This window comes from Ambystoma mexicanum, chromosome 5q, assembly GCF_040938575.1.
Source record: "Ambystoma mexicanum isolate Mex_15411 chromosome 5q, UKY_AmexF1_1, whole genome shotgun sequence".
Classification (NCBI taxonomy): domain Eukaryota; kingdom Metazoa; phylum Chordata; class Amphibia; order Caudata; family Ambystomatidae; genus Ambystoma; species Ambystoma mexicanum.
This window is the reverse complement of record NC_090933.1, coordinates 934,066,522-934,088,849: the sequence shown is the minus strand read 5'-3', so window position 1 is coordinate 934,088,849 and position 22,328 is coordinate 934,066,522. Positions and strand designations below refer to the sequence as shown.

Here is a 22,328-nt window from a genome sequence, read left to right as displayed (position 1 = left end):
AATTTCGCACATTGTTGGAGTACTGTCATGTTTGTATTTTTTATTGGCTGTTAGTCTATGCATAGTGTTTTGTATTGTATGTATTTTAAATGCCACATTGCTAGTGTCATAAAATTAAAATAGGTTTCAGAATGGATTAGTAGATCACGTATCAGCCTTTTTTTGTTTTTTGAATGATAACTAAATCCTTCTGTTTAGGATTGCCTCAGAAATAGTGCAATGTGCAGTTATACTCCCATAGTTATTTTCTTCCTTCTAGGAGCATGTGTCATATACGGATGTTCCAAGCCATACTGGCATGCATAGCCTGGACATTGGGGACAAGGTTGCCACGTCACTCCCTCGGCATATAATAACCCTTACAGTGTCACACAAAAACACAGGCTTCATTTGGGAGTAGTTAGGCATAGCAATCACTACTGCAATGTGGCTCTTTGCAGCCACCGTAGACTGCATTGCAAACCCTGGGCGTTTACCAATGTAAGTGTCTACGGATGGGCTACAAAAGACTTTACTTTTTGATGCATTGAAAACTGACACAGGAAACCTCTTGGTTGTTCTACGACTGTCAGGCAATGAAAGATCGAAAGCTCGTTTATTAAGATACTTACAGCTTCCATTAAACCCTTGACTGTCGGCGATTTCAGCATCAGGGCATCAAACACTTCGTCTGTCTCTTTCCGCACATACAAAAGCACTGCAAGAACAAAGATCACACTGTAGAGGCGACAGACACAAGAGAATCCATCAGTAACCGAACAACTCCAATATTTCAGGGTAGTAATACAGCAAATGGCTGCCCTGTCTTACTACATGTCCAATGACTTTTCTTTTTGAATAGTTATTTCCATCTGAGACACCACAGCCACACCTATGGTATTGCACATATGAATCATGCGGTGGCTGGGGTCAGAAAGCTTGAATAGTTGCTTCGTACAGGCGGGAATATCTCCACCACATGGTGAGGAACTTAAACCTGCAGTTCAAGATGTTAGAAGTGAGATCTGGGATATAACCTGGCCCTCTTTGGACCCCCTTTCTTTACAAACATTAGACGTTTAAGCTTTACTCTTCAAGCACCAACATAGACCCCTCCTTCCTACTCATAGACATGTGACTCTTAAAACAAGCCTACCTTTGGCAAAGCTTTCAGTAACATACTTTTCTCTACAATCATTGATCCCCCTCAGACTGAGTATCTTATTTGATGACAACACCTGCTTGACAAGGTCAACAAACACACCATTAGAGACCATCTCGGCTACCTGGTGTCACCAAGTGTCTTTCTTGAAGAGACCACAATGCTATCTGCTTACGCCACCAGGAACTTGTCAGTCACAGTCTGCAATTTGCTTTCAAGCTTGGAAAAACATAAATATGCCCACTTTGGAAGTGACTATGGATTCCCCCAAGACAGGTGAAGGAATTTGGATGGCCCTTTCTATCCCCCTCATTGGTGGACTTTGAGCCAGATTTTGCCAGATCCGGGATTCGCCATCTCACAATAAATATCTTCCCTTCAGCAGAAAGCATCACCCCCAAATTCTTTACCGTATCATAGAAGATGAGGAGGAAAAGTGGCTCAGCCATGGGCTGACTGAACATCCTTGAAGGTATCAACTGCATCCTGGAGCATACATGGCACAATTGCATGGCTACAATTTAACTGTTTGGTACATTTGACAGACCAGCTTGCCCAACAACAGAAACAAGTCAATCAGGAGGTAGGTTCTGGATCCTGCTCTCCAGATCTGCTTGAAAAGCCATGATCCAGCCTCCACTCAGTTCATCTCAGATCATGTTTGCTGCTTATCCATGGTTACATAACTTGACCTGCTCATCATCAGCCACACACATATGAGGAGACAGCCTCTTTGTCCCATCTTCCATTCCTACTAGAAAAACCCTCACCCTGCTCACATGAGCAGCCCGCTCACCAGCAGCAACACCCCAGCAATTGTCTCTGCTTCCCATTCTCACAAAATGTCCTCTCCTCTTCAGCATTCACACCTGGGTGCCCTCTTTTAAGGATATCTGAAGTAATGGAAAAACCTGTTTAGCCTTTTTTGCTCCATGCCACAACTCAAACAAAGCAAGGGGGGTCTGGGAATCTCTCCACCAGCACCAACACAGCCCAATGACCTGTTCTTGGGTGAATAACCCCTGGAAGAGACTCTACCAAGTCTTTAGCTCACTGTCCCTTCTCAGAGAAGAAATTTCCCAGCATATCAGTCTTTGTCCTGCTCAGGGGCAGTCCAGCACCGAAATACTAGGCAATTCACCTCTGAAAAAGAGTACCAACAGCAACCCCATACACGTGTTTCAGCCTTGTTGGGCATCATCAGTGAGGTGAAGCTGTGCCTCTCTAAGAAGATATTCCAAAAATGCACCTATTGCTATTATGACTAGATACGTTGTTGTATATGTTTTATGTTGGAAATGTGTCGGGTACACTTACCTGTGGTAATCAACCTTTCTGTATGTAACACACAATATGAGTTTGATGGTATAAATACTAGCCAATTGTTTTTGTGTCTTCTTGTACAACCGGGGTCGCCCTTATTAACTGTTCTATACATTATAATTTATCTGTAGAGATCAGGGAATAGCCAGGCACCCCTCTTTTTCTACATGGTGTTGAAGCATTCTATGATTCTGGTGAGGTATGGCAGGATAGTGATGGAATGGTAGTTTTCAAGGTGGGTGGGTTTGGGGTATGGTTTCTTCAGGAGGAGAATGTACTAGGCGCTTATGATGTTGAGGCAATGTGGATCTAGTGTGGTGCTGCTATTGGATGTGGATTGGGGTGGGCAGGCATCATCCAGGAAATTTGATTTTTTCTTCTTTGCAGTGGGGGTGATGTGGCTGTCATGGTGAATGGGGTGGAGTGAGTACCATGCGTTGGAAGGTTTGCGAGTAGAGCGTGGTAGTGGGACCGTAGAAGGGAGTGCTTTTCTGGTGCCTATTTTAGAGTGGAAGTAGTCAATGCAGGTGTTTCATACTGAGGTGCATGGGGGAGTGGACGATGCGGTTGGTGGTTTGGATAGTGACTTGGCAATGCTGAAACGTTTCTGTGGGCAACTTGGTGGTGGATTGGAGTTGCTGGAGATAGTGGGCTGATTTCGTGTTGCAAATGGCAATCTTGCTATAGTTTGGGTTGCTGCTTCAGGGATGTCCTGATGGTGGGGCCTGGGTTCTATAACAAACTTTTTCAATATGCCTGGCTTCCTGTTTGATGGTGATGAGTGAATAGTTGATCCGTGCTTCATGGTGGTGGTTTTGGTGTGTTTGTATTTTTGAGTGTGTTGAGTGCTGCCCCAGTATTTAGCGGTGCGTTGAATTAAAAAAACAGTGACAAATTAGCACTAAAAAGGTCAGCTGTAAAAACACATGGAATCATTAGAATCATGACAAATTAATTAGAATTGGATAAAGGCTCAATGTCAGAATGGAAGTAAGAAAAAGGAGAAACAGCTGACAGGAATTACAGGTGAATTGAGTGACGAGGTACTCTCTACTATTCCAGCATCTCAAATCAGGGTTCTAATCTGATGAATGATATTGGGTCTGAGCCAAAATAATGGAAATCATGGTCTGCTATACCAAAACACACCCACAACTTTCTCTTGGTCAGAAGGACTAACAAACTGACCTCAACCAACCTTGCCTGTCAAAAACCTTGGATTTCCCATTATTAAGCCCTTCTCCTTGGAGACACAACCTAAAGTAATGGTTGGAAGCTGCTTCTTTCAGCTGAGATTTGTTGACCAAATCAGGCCACACCTGTCACTCCCACACAGAACCCTAGCATTCACCCCCCTAGCAGTCTCAATACTTGACTGCGACAATAGCCTTCATCTAGAACTCTCGACTACCTGCTGAGCCGTCTGCAAAGAGTACACAACTAAGCACCCAGACTCCTCCTGAGACTGGAAATATATGATCACATGACCCCAGAATGTTGAATCCCTCACTGGCCTCCACCGCAATCCAGAACCCACCTCAAAACAATCTGCACCTTACACCATGCCTTCCACGACCGGGGCACGCAAGTCACAGGGACACAATTCCAGACTCGATTGGGCGGCAGGAGGCTTGCATCCAGTAACATTGCTCTGGTGACAGTACCATGCTTCAAAAGACCGTGCAAAGGCGGGGAGTCCTTCTCAGCCCTCAGCCATTCTTAGGTGACGCTGCACAATGGACAGCCACATGACTTGCCGGAACACCGTAAAACCTGGCTGTTCTACTGGCCACAAGAAGGGAAACAGTGCTGATATTATCGCATGGGAGACTGCACTCAGTTGGTTCAGTCTCGTCAGTGCACCCTCCACAATACACACAGGGCGCTAAGACCTTTCCTCGAGCCTCCAAGGCCAGGGCTGTCCAAGGCTGTCCAAGGATACCTAGAAGAAGGGGGCTGACTGAAATATCACTCTCCACTTTCACCACAAGGATGAACAAAGGACAGCCAGCGAGGACCCTGCTGTCTGCTAAACATCCTCAGTCCATGGTCATTCTAATGATTCCTGGCTACCAACCCGCCGATCATTCGTCTTCCCGCCTTACACTGCACACACTACTTGCCACGCACACCGCAGCAGGAGGCCCGCTCGTCCCAACCACTCACTGACACTAATTGCAGCTGAAGCGTGCAGAGCTGAACTCTGCACAACTCTACGCCACTTTCACTAGTCCACCACATGCAACCTCCCACAACCACTGAGCATCCTGCTCTCTGACAGACCGCATTGGTAGCGAGTCAAGCGGGATGCTAACGACAAACTGGAGCACCACTCCGGATGCACGTACCTCAAGCGTCCACACCAGACACCACCAAGAAACACGGAAAATGGGTTATGCGGATATGCGCTCATGAATGCTTCAGGATTCCCACTGCGTGTCTCTCGCTCTCCTCCTACTAACAACCCTCTTCCTTCCAGAATCAGACACCAAGAGGTAACCACGGTGTTAGCAGTTGCTACATAAAGTTTCACGTTGTATTACAGGAAATGACTGCTATTTTATGTCACCTTTTACAATTTGAAAAATCCTCTGCGATGGTCGGACGCCTCACAGGGGGAAAAACTATATTTATTCCCATCAATGTGACATAGCGTGGGTGGATTTTGTGTAGAAACTGTTACTCTGGTATCTTTATAACAAGTTCATTCCCACTGCAATCACTTGTTGGCCAGCAACATATCGGATCTCAAGAAATAGGAGAACTGTGTTTTTCCCTTGGAGGCTTGTGGCAGAACAGCTTCCGAAATCATGACATTTCAAAATAACCATAATTCTACATGGTTTGCGGGTCTCTCGAAATCTCTGCCTGGACACCCGGCTACCCCTTGGAACGCTGAGGTTGCTCTATGGAGAGGGAGCATTCTTGAAATGGTTAAACTGCATGATCTTTAACCGGTTTCCCCCTAATTCTCTTCATGGGGGCCCCGTGTGGCCACTGCCATGGAAGTACTCCAGGTTGGCAGCGTTGCATTTCCAATCGACCACATTGTCTTTTTTAATGTATTCATTTTCGATGTCTTGCACATTGGAGGATAGAACCCCTTTTCTATTGTGTACCTTGTGTTTTTGTAGTTGGGGCAGGCTTGCGTCGTGCTCTGCAACCTGCCCTCTCCCCTTTGTCTTCTCCCGTACTCTGCAAAAGCTGAACTTAGTCAGTGGGCCTTCATCGGGTCTTTTGGTCTCTGAGAGTCAGTGGGCCTTCATCGGGTCTTTTGGTCTCTGAGAGTCAGTGGGCCTTCATCGGGTCTTTTGGTCTCTGAGAGTCAGTGGGCCTTCTGGTCTCTGAGAGTCAGTAGGCCTTCATCGGGTCTTTTGGTCTCTGAGAGTCAGTGGGCCTTCTGGTCTCTGAGAGTCAGTAGGCCTTCATCGGGTCTTTTGGTCTCTGAGAGTCAGTAGGCCTTCATCGGGTCTTTTGGTCTCTGAGAGTCATTGGGCCTTCATCGGGTCTTTTGGTCTCTGAGAGTCAGTGGGCCTTCATCGGGTCTTTTGGTCTCTGAGAGTCAGTGGGCCTTCATCGGGTCTTTTGGTCTCTGAGAGTCAGTAGGCCTTCATCGGGTCTTTTGGTCTCTGAGAGTCAGTAGGCCTTCATCGGGTCTTTTGGTCTTTGAGAGTCAGTAGGCCTTCATCGGGTCTTTTGGTCTCTGAGAGTCAGTAGGCCTTCATCAGGTCTTTTGGTCTCTGGGAGTCAGTAGGCCTTCATCGGGTCTTTTGGTCTGGACTTCAGATTGTGGTGTCAATGCACTTTGTTTTGTATCCTCTTAGTCTTGATTGTGATTGTGTATGGCAACTCAGACATTTTCATATCCTTGCCTTTATTATTTTTCTGTTGTCAAGACTGGCCTGTTTGAGTCATATTCCAAGGAAGGGCCAGAATAGCCAAACTGTCTGCCTGTGCAAAATAATGTATTAAGCACATTTCTTTGTATGTTATGCTGCAAGAGTAGTCTGTTCCATGTCTGTCCGAGTGCACATTGTTTGTAGGTAATATGGATGTGGCCATACCCTGTTAGCCCCATTGCATGTTACCCACCCTGCAAAACTGGTGCAAAATGCATTTGCACATTTTGGCCCGATTCATGGAACTGTGCAAAGTGTATTTTTGCAGTGCAAAGTCCGTGCAAAGTCATTTTGTGCTGCAAAAATTGGTGTGTACTGACTTTGCGATGCAAAAATACACTTTGCACAGTTTCATGAATCAGGGTTTTTGTTTTTAACGTTCGTGCAAATGTTAGGTAATCTGGGCCCAAGTTTTCATATGTGATTCTTGAGGTGCCCTGTAGTACGTCTATATTTCCATGCGTTACCCCCTGTCTTTGCTAACATCATGTTAGTAACATGGATAATCTAATTATTGGTTTGTTGTCTCTTCCCACATTAAACTGAAATGCAAGAATGCATACTCCGTAAACTGAACATACACTGCATTGTAATAGCACGCTGTACCGTATGTCTGGCGTTTCTTCCCTATTCATTTAGTGCCTGCTTTTTCACACTGGCAGTAGTTTGTCACACAGTAGAGAAGATCCGATCACTTTCTCACGGGGAGCACAGAAATCTCCACGGGGATACAGGCTTTTTCTTTATAGGACACCTTTGTCAAACCTTATACTTTTCCAACACAGATTATACAGACGTGTGGCAATGATACATATATCTCAGACCCACTAGAGGAGGTACATCTGCCTCCCTCCCCCGTCCACAGTCACATGAGCCATCCATCCTTCCATCCCTCCATCTATCCATTCCCTCCATCCATCCATTCACTCCATCCACCCATCCATTCCATCCATCCACCCACCCACTAGAGGAGGTACATCTGCCTCCCGCCCTCGTCTACAATCACATGAGCCATCCATCCCTTCATCTCTCCATCCATCCATCCATCCATCCATCCACCCATTCACCCATCCATCCACTCCATCCACCCATCCTCTCCATCCACCCACCCACTAGAGGAGGTACATCTGCCTCCCGCCCTCGTCTACAATCACAATAGCCATCCATTCCTTCATCTCTCCATCCATCCATCCATCCATCCCATCCATCCACCCATCCACCCATTCACCCATCCATCCACTCCATCCACCCATCCTCTCCATCCACCCACCCACTAGAGGAGGTACATCTGCCTTCCTCCCTCATCCACAGTCACATGAGGCATCCATCGTTCCATCCCTCCATTCCCTCCCTCCATCCACCCACTCCATCCACCCATCCTTTCCACCCCTCCACCCACCCACAAGAGGAGGTGATTCTGCCTCCTTCCGTCATCCACGGTCACATGAGCCATCCATCCTTCAATCCCTCCATCCATCTATTCCCTCTCTCCATCCATTCATCCACTCCATCCACCCATCCATTCCATCCATCCATCCACCCACCCACCCACCCACTAGAGGAGGTACATCTGCCTCCCTCTCCCGTCCACAGTCACATGAGCCATCCATCCTTCCATCCCTCCATCTATCCATTCCCTCCATCAATCCATCCATTCATCCACTCCATCCACTAGAGGAGGTACATCTGCCTCCCTCCCTCGTCCACAGTCACATGAGCCATCCATCCTTCCATCCCTCCATCTATCCATTCCATCCATCCATCCACCCATCCACCCATTCACCCATCCATTCATCCACTCCATCCACTAGAGGAGGTACATCTGCCTCCCTCCCTCATCCACAGTCGCATGAGGCATCCATCGTTCCATCCCTCGAGTCCCTCCCTCCATCCACCCACTCCATCCACCCATCCTTTCCATCCCTCCACCCACCCACAAGAGGAGGTGATTCTGCCTCTCTCCGTCATCCACGGTCACATGAGCCATCCATCCTTCCATCCCTCCATCCATCTATTCCCTCTCTCCATCCATTCATCCACTCCATCCACCCACCCATTCCACCCATCCATCCATACACCCACCACTCGAGGAGGTACATCTGCCTCCCTCCCTCATCCACAGTCACATGAGCCATCCATCCATCCATCCATCCATCCATCCATCCATCCATCCATCCATCCATCCATCCATCCATCCATCCATCCATCCATCCATCCATCCATCCATCCATCCATCCATCCATCCATCCATCCATCCATCCATCCATCCATCCATCCATCCATCCATCCATCCATCCATCCATCCATCCATCCTTTCCATCCCTCCACCCACCCACAAGAGGAGGTGATTCTCCCTCCGTCATCCACGGTCAAATGAGCCAGTTTACCCTGGTTGGTTAAATGTGAAAGTAAATAACCATACAAATAACTACAACAAACATATTTGTACCCACCTTCAGCAAAGAAACCTATCTACCTTCTGTACCCCGACACCTGTTCACCGCCTCATGCCATCCCCCTGCAAGCACCAAGCTGGGTTCCCGTTTCTCGTGCCTTCCATCCCTTGAGAAGGAGGGGAACCCCCCTCTATCTCGCAAAACACCCTCAACAACTCCCACAAAATGACGGTTTGAATCAGTCTACCTGCGTGTACCTCTATTTTTGTCATCTTTGTGTGCAGGTCATAATTTTACTGGTTATCATCCAGGCCTCTTTATTTTTAGATTTTTTTTTCGGTTTAATGTCATATCAGTAACAGGCGGGCATTCAGGAAAACGCCTGTGCAGTCCTATTATGAAAGGTTCGGCGGGAAAATGTAATTAAGTGTTATCCGTGATTATTTTAAATCTCTTGCTGGGCTCTATGCTAACAAATAGCCGTGCAAATGAAGACGGACATGCCACCACGTCCAATAAGGGCTTGCAAAGGTCTCTGCTGTTGGGAGCTTCTGAGCACCTGTATTTAGAAGCGCAAATGTGCTCTAGGTCCCCGAGGCTGAATTTCCCAATCCTCGCTAATGTCCCAAACTCACATGGACATTACTCCTGAGTGCAAATCCGACCAAGTGCAATGGAGCCTGCTTCCTCCAGAGGATATCCCAGCAAATGGCGCGAGTTCCTGTTTACTTCAATGCATATCAAAGTGAACATCTTCTGTATGTTTCAGGCACAAAAAAGGTACTTCCCGCAGGGTTATCTGTTAGTTCACGACCTTGGCATGCAACAGAGGTTTGCAAAAGTCTTTTCATTAGTATTTTTCATAGTGAGCAGTAATGCAATTTCCTTCAACTGGAGCTCACGTGGGAATAGATTGGCCCCCTGCACAGCCGTGTTCTCGGTCACTCATTCTTAACTGCAGCTTAGCCATGAAGAGCTGAAATAATTCTGCCAGGTGATGAAAGTGTCCTCAGTGATAGGGTGAAAGACTCTTGGGCAGATCAAAGCATCGTGTTTATGACAAGAACAGAGAGGTATACGTAAAGCAGGGCTTGACAGAAAGATGTTGGTACTGCTTCACCAATGCCATGCACAAATACTACTTTCTGTTCTGCTTTGCTTTCTGGGGTTCAATTCCAAATTGCGTTGGAGCAAAGTACGTAGGTTCCGGCGTAAACTCCACCATGTGTAATGTAATATCTGATGTTCTGTATTCACGTACAATCCCTCGCTGTGCAGCCAAAAGTGTATGTCATAAATGAGCACCCACCCACACGTGGTGCGGTAGTCAAGAAGGTTGCTTACAATCAGGTGTTATTGGGAGGTCAACGTCTGAATTCCAAGCAGTATGACATCGATGGCCACACTTCCCACTAGCCCTTCTTCTGTCTGCTGTCTTCCTCCCCCTGCTGCTCCCCCTAGAATAGTGAAAATCGGCTCCCTGGACCTTTTGCCCCTGGCCACACCTTTGCAAACAAGTTCTGAACCACCATGGAAAAAGAAACATGACTCCTCCTACAGCTGCCTCTTCTCATTCCGTGGTGGCCATTTTGTTTCATGTGTTCATTTAGAAGGAGGAACATTTGTGCTACCTTTTTCATTCCCAGACTGGTGCTAATGGCCATAATTACCTCAGTGGCAGGAAGTCCAGCTGGCCATGGAGTCTCAGTTATGGCTCTTGCTTCCATGTGGCTAGTTCCTCCTGCTGACAGGCCTTTGCCAGTTAGTATGGTCCGCCACTGAGGTAACTATTACCCATGTAAAATACATATGCGTATGTTATACACATACATTGGGTACTTACATCTAATCTCCTAAAGCCCAGTGTGTGTAGTCTCGGAGGATAGCTCATGAGGTAATGACACACGGCCACCCTGCACTTTGCAAGTTCGAATCCCATCAGGGCAGACTCAGCCTTCATCGTTTCCTGGCCAATACACTGAATACCAATAAACTGGCTGATACTAATAGTTACCATGACAGCACTAAGAGGTATGAGAAATTTGGCATGCAACTCTGACACACTTGATTCATGTGTACAGTGCGTACAATGCAATACAGATTAGCGGAACATCTGCGTATTCATTTTTCTCTATATGTGTTTGCTTCTCCTGTGAAATGAATGTTTCCCTTAATGCAATACCTTTCTACACACATCTAGAAAGAATTGACAGATCGGTTATTGTTTGCACACTTTCTGCACTACTTACCTCTGATCCATGTGGATGTAATTGAGGTGCATAGATGTGTATGCTGGCTTATCCACGATACCACCTCTCCTTCTTACCCACACGCAGACGCGTATTGCATACACCCCGGATTTACACCAAGGTAAAGCTTTCCCAATCATTTCAGGGTGCGCACGAGTGCACACACAACACACACGCTCGCCATCTCTCTCTCTCTCTCTCTCTCTCTCTTTTTCTCTCTCCCCCGCTCATAATTTGACGGATTCTAATGATTCTCTGAATGATGCTCTGCTAGGATAGAGAAGCGGGCCATGCCCTGGGTATGCCCGGTTTCCCGAAAACCTGTCGAATCTTTGTAAATTAGAGTCCAACACTGCACTGTGCACTCGCGCGCACACACTCTCACGCATTTATATGGCCTGATTATGCACATTAGACGGACAGGAAAGAAAAAGAGAAATGATACACCTACTCCATAGGACAACCGGATGCAGAGAACAAGAATTATAAGGACTAAGAGACATATATTAACTCACACAAAAATCCACACAACCACACTCTCGCACAGAAAACCGCACACACTTCAACACACCGCAACAACAAACAAACAAACAACACATAACTTGAACCATCAGCACACGAGGACTCACATCGATCCGATATACTCACCAAAGCTCAGCGCACAGTGAAAACCGAACTGAAGCTGCCAACAGGACATCACTTTTCTCACTTTCCTACTCCCTCTTCACCTGACTAACCCCCTGGCCCCCACCCCGCCTTCTTGTTTGCAGATCCGCCTGAGTGCCTAGGGACCAATTCCGTTGGTGACGGTGCACGGTACAAATATCTGGGATATCACGGATGTGCATACTATGCTGCGCGGGAATTGGATGGGTGGGGTGGGGTTAGGTGGCAGAATGTTCTGTGTCCCAGGCATCTCCACGCTAGGATTTTTATTCAAGCGTGGCACTGGGTCCTCCTGGACCGCAGCAGCTAGGAGATTCAGTTTGTGTTCTTTGAACAATTGCGCATGCGCAACCCATACACGCCTCGCGCTGTTATGCTGGCTGCCGGCAGTACCTCTCTTTTGGCCTTCTTCTTTGAGATGCTTGGTAACTGGAGGGCCGTACTCTTCTTCCACCGGCCGAAACATTCGTTTCACTAGAACACTGCTTCTGTGAAGAAGAAAAAACAAAAGCTTTTCAGAACATATGTAATATAATTGCAAATGCAAAACTCAGATCGTGCCCGTGGATTGGAGGCAGAAGAGCCTTTTCCAGAAAGTTATAAGCCTGTGAGGAAACGTACTTCAGACAGTGAAGTTTCTCTAAAACTTTGGCAGCAGAGAATCGATTTCTCTCCAGGGAACCAGATGGCGAAAGCTAGAAGCATTTTTCAATAAAGCAAGTGTCAGTGAACAGGGAAGTGCTGCTGTAAATAAATGACTAAAATAGCCGGCGGAGAATGTCTTTTATGCGCGCTATAGGAAATTGGGTGGGCCTGCCTTGTTTACAAACCCTCCCTGTTGCCAAGGCGACCGTCCGGTTTCTCCACTGATGACCCTTTGTGGAATGTGGGCCTGGTTGCCAAATTTCCTGTCCTTCTGTGATAAGAAATCACTGCAGCCAAATAGGGAAGTCATGCGGGGCAATAGGTCTGCGATGCATTTATTTTCTGTTTTGTGTGCACAATATCTTGACAATCTCTCTCAGGGCCAGCTGGTACTAAAGTGCAAAGCTAGATGCGAACACAAAGCATATGCTCATGATGAAATGCACGAGCTGGGATGGGCTAGAGGGCGTGTACAAACTTTGAAATCTCACAAAGGCGCTTCTCTCGCACCGCCTAACTCGTCGTCATCTCTCTAACCTGGACTCAAACACGCCCTCCGTTCTGATCCTCCCCGATCTTTCTTCTGCCTTTGACACAGTCAACCCCTCCATCCTCATAAACCGTCTCCATGATACCCCAGGCATCAGGAACAGGGCACTGGTGTGGCTGACCTCATTCATTTCAAACAGACCCTCCCAAGTGCAGATGGGTCCTTTTCTCTCATCCACTTCTCTCTCTACCTGTGGTGTCCCTCGGGGCTCTATCCTATTTCCATTGCTCTTCAAAATCTACCTACCCCCTCTGGCCCACCTGATCTCCACTTTCTAGTGTTATGCAGATGAAGCACAGCTCTCCTTCAAGCTGCCATCCTCTTTCTCCTCCCCCTCCTCCCTCATACCTGACAGCTATTCAGGAATGATCCTCTGCCAATGATCACTGCCTTAATGCCAGTAAGACAGAGATCCCTTACGTTGGGACACCTCCACTTTGTCCCCGCCCCACACTCTGGTCGGCCTCCTTGGGTCCCCTTTCCTCACCCACTTGTGAGTCAAAAAAACCTTGGGAACATCTTTGACTCCTCTCCCTCTTTCGCTGCACACATCACGGACCTTGCCAAAAAGTCCAACTTTTAGCTCCACCTCCTCAGGGGCATTCTATCTTTCCTCAACTTCCCCCAGAAGCTCAACGTCTCCAGAGCTCTGGTTCTCTCTAGGCGCGACTACTGTAACAACCTCTTCCTCAATCTGCTTCTTTCCTCCCTTTGCCCCCTTCAACAAATCCATAGGACTGCAAGAATTATCCTTGGCCTCACGCCCAGTGACCGCATCTCTCTGGCCCTAAAATATCTCAACTGACTCCCGGTGACTGCAAGGATCAAATTCAAGGCCCTTTGCATTATCCACAAGGCTGTCTGCGGCCTCGGACCTCTCTACATCCATCTCTCCCTCCCTCAATACCTCCTTGTCAGAGTCCTTCAGTCCTCTAACTCCAACTCTCTGCAGGTCAAATGTTTCTCCAAGCAGAGTGGGAGGTAGATCCCTTTCCTCAGCTGGTTCCTCCCTCAGGAATGGCCTCTGTGACCCCGCAGACTTAAGTCGGATCTTCTTAAGTTCCGGAAACTTCTCAAGACTTTCCTTTTCTCGTCTTCCATCCCTTGTCAGCACTTGCCCTTGGGCTCCCTTCCCCGGACTAGCCACAACCTGGTCCCCCTGTCCACTGCACTCTTCCTCTCCTCCCCCTCTCTTTCCCCTGGCACTTGCCACTCTGGGCCCCTAGCACTTGCCCAACCCCCCTTCCTTTGGGAGCCCCACTCCTGCACTTCTCCCTCCCCCTGCACTTACCACCTTGTTTTGCACTTGCACGGTAGGATAGTCACAAGGCCAATATAAATATAACCGTTTGTTGTTTGTTGCTCTACTTCTTTCCCATGCATCCCCGCCCCCACAACTCATCTTGTGGCACCTGGAAACACTTGTGCATAGGCGCCATACAAATGTCCAATAAATAAATAAAATAAATAAAATCTGCACTTGCCATTGTTCCCGAGCTGAGAATTGCATGTGGACACAATTCATATGCATGAGCTAAATTTAAATACAATTCATCCAAACAGGGTTCTTGCCACGTTCCTTGTTCGTACTAAAAGCGGATCCAATAGACATGCTCAACTGGGCCCATTGGAGTGAGCTGAAGGTTTGTCTCAGGACTTGTAGCATAACGACTGTCACAAAAGTGACAGCTTGAACTGCAGGCGATTTATTTTATTCTGATTTTTGATGTTTACTTTGACCTGTGCGGCAGATGTACGTGTATATGATATATGATGAGTCATTTATAAAGCGCCAATACACAAATGTTTCTCGGTGTGACAAGACAAGGGAGGGAAACAGAGGGAGGAAAAAACAAACAATCTTACTAGGCTTTGCACCATTCAGATTGTGAAAGTGCGGTAACCCAAAGTGCAGAGGGGAGGGAGAAGGGGAAGTAACGGGGAGTGGGAAGGGGAAGTGCAATCAGGGCAGCACAGAGGCAGGGGACTGTAGGGTTACAGTTTCAGCCCCTAAGTGCATGGTAGGCGCAGAGGCAGGGCAGGTGCGACTGGTTGTGGGGGAGCCGGGTACCCAGTGAGACTCTGACGGTAGCCAGGCCACCAGTCAGCGACAGCAGACGGTAGGTCAGCAGAGGAGAGGAAGAGAGAAAGCAGAGGCGAAAAGGAAGGTCTTGAGCTGCTTCCGGAACGTCAGGTGGTTCGGCTAAAGTTTGAGAGGGGGCAGGAAGGCCACTGCAGATTGAGGCACCTAAGGATGAGAGAGATCTACCTCCACTCTCTGCCAGGAGAAGTGTCTGACCGTAGGAAAACTTGAGGTAGCTGAGCGAAGGCCTTGAGAAGGAGGTTGTTTAGGAAGAGAGAGTTGGATGTAGTGCGGTCTCTAGCCCCAGAAAGCCTAGTGGACGATGTAGAGGGTCTTGAACTTGATCCTTGCAGCCACTGGGAGCCAATGGAGAGATTTCAGAGCTGGAGAGATACTGTCCCTGGGCTTGAGGACAAGTACAAGTCTCACAGTCCTGTTCTGGATTAGTTGCAGATGGTGGAGAGTAGAGGATGGCATATTGAGAAAGAGGCTGTTGTAGTAGTCCAGCCTAAAGAGAACCATGGCTCTGGAGACAGTGAGCTTCTGGGGAAAGTGAGAAAAGGAAGAATGCCTCTGAGGAGGTGCAGCTGGTAGTGGGCCTTCGTGGCAAGGTCTGTGATGTGAGGAGAGAAGGAGACAGTGGAGTCAAAGATGACACCAATGTTTTTTGCCTCACATGAAGGCAAAGGAAGGGGGCCCAAGGAGGGCTGCCAGAGTGAGAGAGGGAAAGCGGAAGCAGGGGTCCCAATGAGAAGGATCTCAGTCTTACTGGCATTGAAGCAGAGATCATTTGAGGCGCACTAATCATGAATTGCGGGTAGAGAGTCATAGGCAAAAGAAGTTGACAGAAGGCAAAGGGTGGGGTAATGGTACTGAGTGGGTGGGAAGCCAGGAGCTGGGTGGACATGTCAAGTGGAGCGCTAGTTGGAGCCTGTGCTGAGGGGGTTTGGGTGGTGTTTAAGGCCAGTTTTCAGGAGTTTATGGACTGCTAGCAGGATATGTGTGTCCCTTGTGTTTGACAGAAGTGAGATATACAGGTCAATGGCGATGGTTCTGCCCCATCTCCAGCAAACCCCAGCTCCTACTTTCCCTGGCCTGGGTCACTATGCACTTGGCTCTAATTGCATGCAGCTGCCAGATCTGGAGCACAGATCCTTTGTCAGCATGGCTAATGGTTTCACTTTACTGTATGCATTATAATCAACAGCAGATCACGCCAAACCATGTCCATACCAACGAACCCTTCGACAGGCAGAAGAGGATTTCCCTATGCATTGCCCTGCTATATTGAATTAGATCACGCATCACATTTAACTACTAGAGAAAGTTAACTATGTGCTTTTGTACCCTATGTTGCCATTTAAATGGACACCTGGTATTATTTTTCTTCTGCATGATCACAGTAGATGAGACACCATTGAATACATTTGGGAACTAGTAACATAGCTCACATATGAGAGTTATCATGCAGAGATTTAAAAAATAAGCTTTCTTTTTACATGCAAGTTAGAACAGTAAAGGCAATGATTCAGATGCCAATATTTTAGAGGAAATGGGATTGGGCAAGGGGAATTTACTAGTCTTCAAGTGGACTGGACTCTGAGAGCTGTTGGCGGTGTGGCGAGCCTCAAGAAGCATACAGACACACACCCACCCACAAACACGGTCAGAGACGGTGTCAAAATGTACTCCATACGCTTATTTATTTCCCTTAACCATATATATCTATGGAATTTGAAAAGAACATGTTTAGCTAGAAAGCAAAGCAGTAGTCCACGTAGGGGACACAACCAGGGGTTACAGCTAGTGTGCGGGGTAGCAGAGGCAGCTGGGATGGGTAGGGGAGAAGCGGAGTGGACAGTGCCAGAGAGGTAGACGTGTACAGTGGAGTGGAGCGGTCAGCAAGATATTCTTTCAACAGTAGAGTCTCCATGTACTTCCCGAAGGGTGTACTCTGATGAAGGGGGTCAGTCTTAGCTGTGTTTGTAACTTGATCCAGAGAGCGGGCGGTAGCAGGAAAGGGCCTCTTTCCTAGTGTTTTCCCTCCTGCAGTTCTTTCTTTCCAGCCCAGTGATGTCGTGACATCTGATGGTGCACTGGCCTCTGGAGATGCTGAGTTTTTGATTGGTGTTTTGGTTGGGACGGCTTTGTAGGTGATGCGTGCTCTCTTACAAATGGTAGATGCTTGAAGGGGTAGCCAGTGCAGCTCCTTGAAGATGGGGCTGATTGCTTGAATTTTCTTAGTCCGTGAGGCATGCTGCAGCATGATGGATGACTTTCAGAGGGTATTACCCAAAGTGACCTTTTGAACAATTGACCTAATTATAGTGGTCCTAATTGACCTTCTGCACAATTTACCTTTATATTATTTGAGTTATTTTATTTATGTATTGGGTTGGTTTTGGATTATAAATAATATAAGGGGATTGGGTGGGTGGTTGCGGAGGGTTATGGATTGGGTGGGGGGTTGCGGGGGTTCCCCCCGCATATATGTCCTAATTGACCTTCTAAATTAGGTCAATTCTCCCAAGGTCAATTCTCCCGAGGTCAATTGTGAAAAGGTCAATTAGTATACAACCTTTCAGAGTAGGACGATACCACCGTCCAGGTGGGAAATGACCAGGGCAGATCAAGTGTTTAAGTCAAGATCCATACCTTTCCTGTTCAATGACTTATCGGAAGCTTGGGAACCTATTCATCTTTATGGGTTACAAAGGTGCTGTCTGCATTAAGGTGATAACGTAAACCAGAGCTACAACTCAACATTGACAAGCAGAGCAAGGAAGTTGCCAAACTAGTTGCCATGGAGGGTGTGGCCTTTTTGGCATGGGGCAGAGGTGCAGCATTTAATGAGATTCTGACTGATCATTTCAATGCCAACGATCAACCTGGGAAATGTCGAACACTGTGGTTTGCACATTTATAGTGTCCACATATTGTAGTGATCAGGCAATATATAGTGTATGCATGTGAGGGCAAGCATTTCAAATCAGTTTGCGAGCTGGTTTGTGTTATCTGAGGATAGTATGTTCAACCAGCTGTTTATATTTTCTTGTATGTTCAACCGGCTGTTTATATTTTCTTGTGTTACTCCAGTTGATATGGTATGATAGGTTATTTATAATGCGCTTAATACCCAGAGGTCTCTGAGTGCGGACCCGGGGATCGAACGTGTGTTACTCTGTGTAGTCTTGCTTCCAAGGCGAGCACGTTGCCCCGGAGCTAGCTGTTGCTAGAACACAGGATGAGGCCAAATTACATTGGGGAATAGTTTGATCAATAAAACACATGTACGATTGTTGAGCAAATGCTATCTATTGGCTGGTTCACAAATAAACATCTGTGTATATTTGAATATAATAAAGCATGTACTGACAAATAAAATACATCGACACTGAAAAGAGCAATGCACAGTCCTTTGCTAGGAAGACATCACACTGCGCAAGAGCACTTTGTATTTGTTTTATAGTGTCATGCCAGCATGCAAGACCCGGCTTGAATGTGCCAGGATGCAAGGCCATCAATGGGTGTTGTCTGGAAAAGCACTGCTGCATTTATTAAATGGAAACATCACATTTTCCAAAGGTGTGCCACTGGGAAGATTGATTTTTGGCATGAAGCACAGGCTCAGAGCAACCGTGCAGCTAAAAAGTGACGTGTGTCCTGTTTCAGCCATGTTCCTTACTGGCAAAAACACAGCAAACCTGCCCGGTATCCGCTTGACATAATCTGTTCTTTAAAAGAAGAAGCCCCATATTTGTCTGCTTTATTTATCTGTCTAGCACAGGGTTTTGCAGGGTGACACTCAGACCCTACCCTGCAACAGGGTAAGTGTACTTGGTAATGGTCATTTACTCTACGGTATCAGGACACATCAAGTAGCAATTATGCAGTAGGAAAGGCACATCTCACAAGTAGATTATACAGCTCATGTCACCCGCTATAGTGACATAGGGATTCATAGGTAGGGTCACCAACAGGGACCGTGTCATCCTGAGCAGCTTCAGCTAAACCCGGCCTTTTAGCCATCACCAGTTTCCATACTGGGGCTTAAAGGTACCTACACACAATACAAAGGAAAATTGCTGATCTGTGCATGGACACTCTTGCAAGTTAAAAAGTCTGGACCAGATAAACATATTCTGGCTGCCCTGGAGCCTGTTGAAATCCAGTGACTAAGTGACCTGTGGCTCAGAATGCACAGTTACTCCCCTATGATATGTATTGCATTAAGTGACCGTGGGGAGGTAGGTTTGTATGTCGAGATGCAAGCATAGAAATCACATGCTGGTGACTGATTCTTTCCTATTACTCTGGCAGTGATTAGGATATAATACGTCTGTTAGGATATAATATGTCTGATTAGATCAGTTTAAGCCCCCCTTAAAAGAAGTCATATTTTTGGCTGATGGCAATATTTTTAATTAAAAAAAATAACTCCTTACCCTTCTCGCTCGTCATCCGTGTTGTAGTACACCTGCACAATGAGACAACAGCTTTAGAAATACTACACAATTAACTTTGGTTTTATTTCAATACACGAGTCTTGTAAATTGATGATATACACCTGTTAAAACCCCATTCAAAACTGTCTTTTTAAAAAGTAAGAAACTTAAATATGTTGTCTTTTAAACTTACAACTCTATTCTCTGGGAAGGGAGGGTGAAAAGGCTGTAGCAGTTTTTACATGTGTCATTAATGCATAGATTCTGAATAACTATCATAATTCTTTTATTATTTTGGTCCGTGCCACCAGTTAATACAAAAACAGAATTCAACATCATTTTATACAAAGAGAAGAGGAAAAAGAAAACTAAACACAATCCAGTAATCATACACTAGCATTATTTCACACTGCATTTCTTATCACTAGCAGGCCCTTGTTCCCTCATACTGCTTCTGCTCTTGCCTTCCCCATGAGCTATATAGTTTCCAGACTGGGACAGATTAGTTCAGAAATGTTCTACACAGTATCCTCTTCTCTCTAAATGATATTGTTTTTGATTGTACCCACCAAGCTACTATAGTTATTTCTTTATGCCACCCCTTTGCAATTTGCAACCTTGTAATTTCAGTAGCCAGGCAAATAATTTGACCATGTACAGTAGAGCTATTCATTATTTTCTCAGCCAATTTATAATATATATTTCCTAGAACCCTTACCCCAGACATCTCGCTTAGTCTTCTCAAAACATGTCCTCAAAATTGCCTCAACATTTCACAGTCCGCTGTTATATGGTTTCTATCCCCTTCCTCGGAGCATGTAAAAGATGCACTGTCATAATACTAGGCGAAAACACGGCTCTGTCACAGTGTAAAATACAATGTATGCTGTATAGGAAAAGTGCATTTGTGCTAAGTTGGACGTCTGCAAGGCCTTTTTGTAACTTCAGTGAGCCATTTGTAAGTGGTCTGATCAAACTAGATTTCTGCTTCCCTCAACCAACTTGTCCATTCTGTGACATCTCAATGATCCTCTAATTAAATTTTGTATACATTATAAATATATACACCCTTTATCCTCTTCTTCTTCTAAGCCCACCTTTAAATTGGAAAGATCAACTTTTCCAATGTCTTTCATTGCATTCACAATTTACATCCTTTGTATGAAATATGTTTGAGCAGATGCAGTCCTTCTTTAGAAGTCTCGAAACTTGCCACCTCCTCATTTTCTCTAGACTCATATCTTGCCCGTAACCTCTACCAGCTTCCTTCCATATCTTTTGCCCACCTTAAATACCTCTGGGAAATTTGGACTATCCCATAATGGGGTTAAATCCCCCCTCATTTTTGCAACAAAGGCGTTTCATAATATTGCGTCAGTTAGATAAAAAACAGTAGACAGCATCTCATGGGCTTTCTCTTCTGAATTTACTAGAACATCATTTAAGGCTTGAGGCATTTAAGGTACATGGTTACACAACTCCAGCTAACATTAGTCCTTCTCCTGTATTGCTCAACCTCCGCACAATCATCACCCTTATTTTTCATGATTGCAGCTGAATAGTTTATTTTGAAATTTGGAAGGAGCCCAACATCCTTCCCTTCTATTTTTGGCTAGTTTTCTCCATGTCATTCTTGGGTTTTTCTCTTCCCGTAGAAATCCAGCTATATATGCGTGCATTTAAAAAAAAAAAAAGACATTCTCATGTGGAATGAATGGTAAATCTTGAAACAAAAAACCTATTTGCGGGAAGATATAACTATAATAACTGCAAAGCATTTCCTAGGGACATTAATACCTAGTTATCTAAAGTTTGCTATAATGCAATCATTCTCTGGTTCATTCCATGACAGCCTTTTTGTCTTCCCCTTTTTGTTTGTGTTACCTTGACAGCTCTACTTACCTTTTTGTTACGTTTTTGAATGTTTTTTCCCTTGCATAATTCTGTGATTAAAACATATAATTGTCCTCATCCTATATATGACAAACATTACTTATCCAGTATTACATACCCAGTAATAGTCTTTATGTGGCTTGCATATGGCTTACCTATGCTTAAGTCACGTGCTTTAAATAGTCCACCATCTTGTGGTTGGCTCAATATGTTTTCAAATTCTAAAACAGGGCATTGGCAGGGGTGTTCCTATCACACCATCCCTATCCTATGTATACAGGGACCCATAACCCTTCACACGTCAACGTCCTCAGATTGTTTGTTTTTCTGAATTGCTTGTTTTTCTGACATGACGTCTATGCATGTTATGAATGCAGCTGAGCGTGTTTCTGATGTTTTGTACTGTTGAATTTCTCCCTTGCGGGGAGTCAGGGTCGATGCATGTGACAATAAGTAGATACAAGTCACAGAAAGGTGAATACTGGGTTAGGAATTATTGTCTTCTGGAGCTTGTGAATGTGCTTAGATTCACATGCCTTGCAAAAATTAGCAAGCAGTACCTGAAAAATGTGGCAGGCAGGCAGTGGGTATAGTAGAGACTAGATGATTAAGAACCACTGCCCTATCTTTGAATCAGCTGTTGCCTGTGTGTAGATAGATATGTAAACGTATGGAGTGAACTCCAAGTTGCAGCCTTGCATTCCTCTTATAATGGTACATTGGCAATAAAAGACAACCTTGCACCAGTGTGATGTGTAAAATGATCTCTTGGGGTGAATGGTGATGTTTTATATTATAGTGAATAGCAGATATGAATGCATTTGACAATCCATCTACCAATGGTGACCTTGGTTACATGGTCCCCTTCTCAGGCCACTGTGAAAGAGACACAGATTTGGCTCATCTTTCTTATTGGTTTTGTTTTATCAAGGTTCAATATTTAGGATCTGTATCCAGTGTGTATGGAGCTCTTTCTTCCCTACTTTATGGATTTCGGAAAAGAAAGAGGTTCGATGGATTGATAAACATGGAATTTTC

General features: G+C 45.8%; 1 protein-coding gene across 1 annotated transcript in view; it reads right to left on the bottom strand.

The window, feature by feature from the left end:
- Positions 1-22,328, bottom strand: part of GRHL2 (grainyhead like transcription factor 2) — a 567,062-nt gene that overhangs the window by 55,778 nt on the left and 488,956 nt on the right. Inside the window, exons 12-14 of the mRNA XM_069621448.1 lie at positions 19,398-19,429; positions 12,068-12,162; positions 612-697 (exon numbers count right to left, since the gene is read on the bottom strand). Coding sequence (XP_069477549.1) covers positions 612-697; positions 12,068-12,162; positions 19,398-19,429 — 213 coding nt within the window. The remainder of the gene's footprint in view (positions 1-611; positions 698-12,067; positions 12,163-19,397; positions 19,430-22,328) is intronic.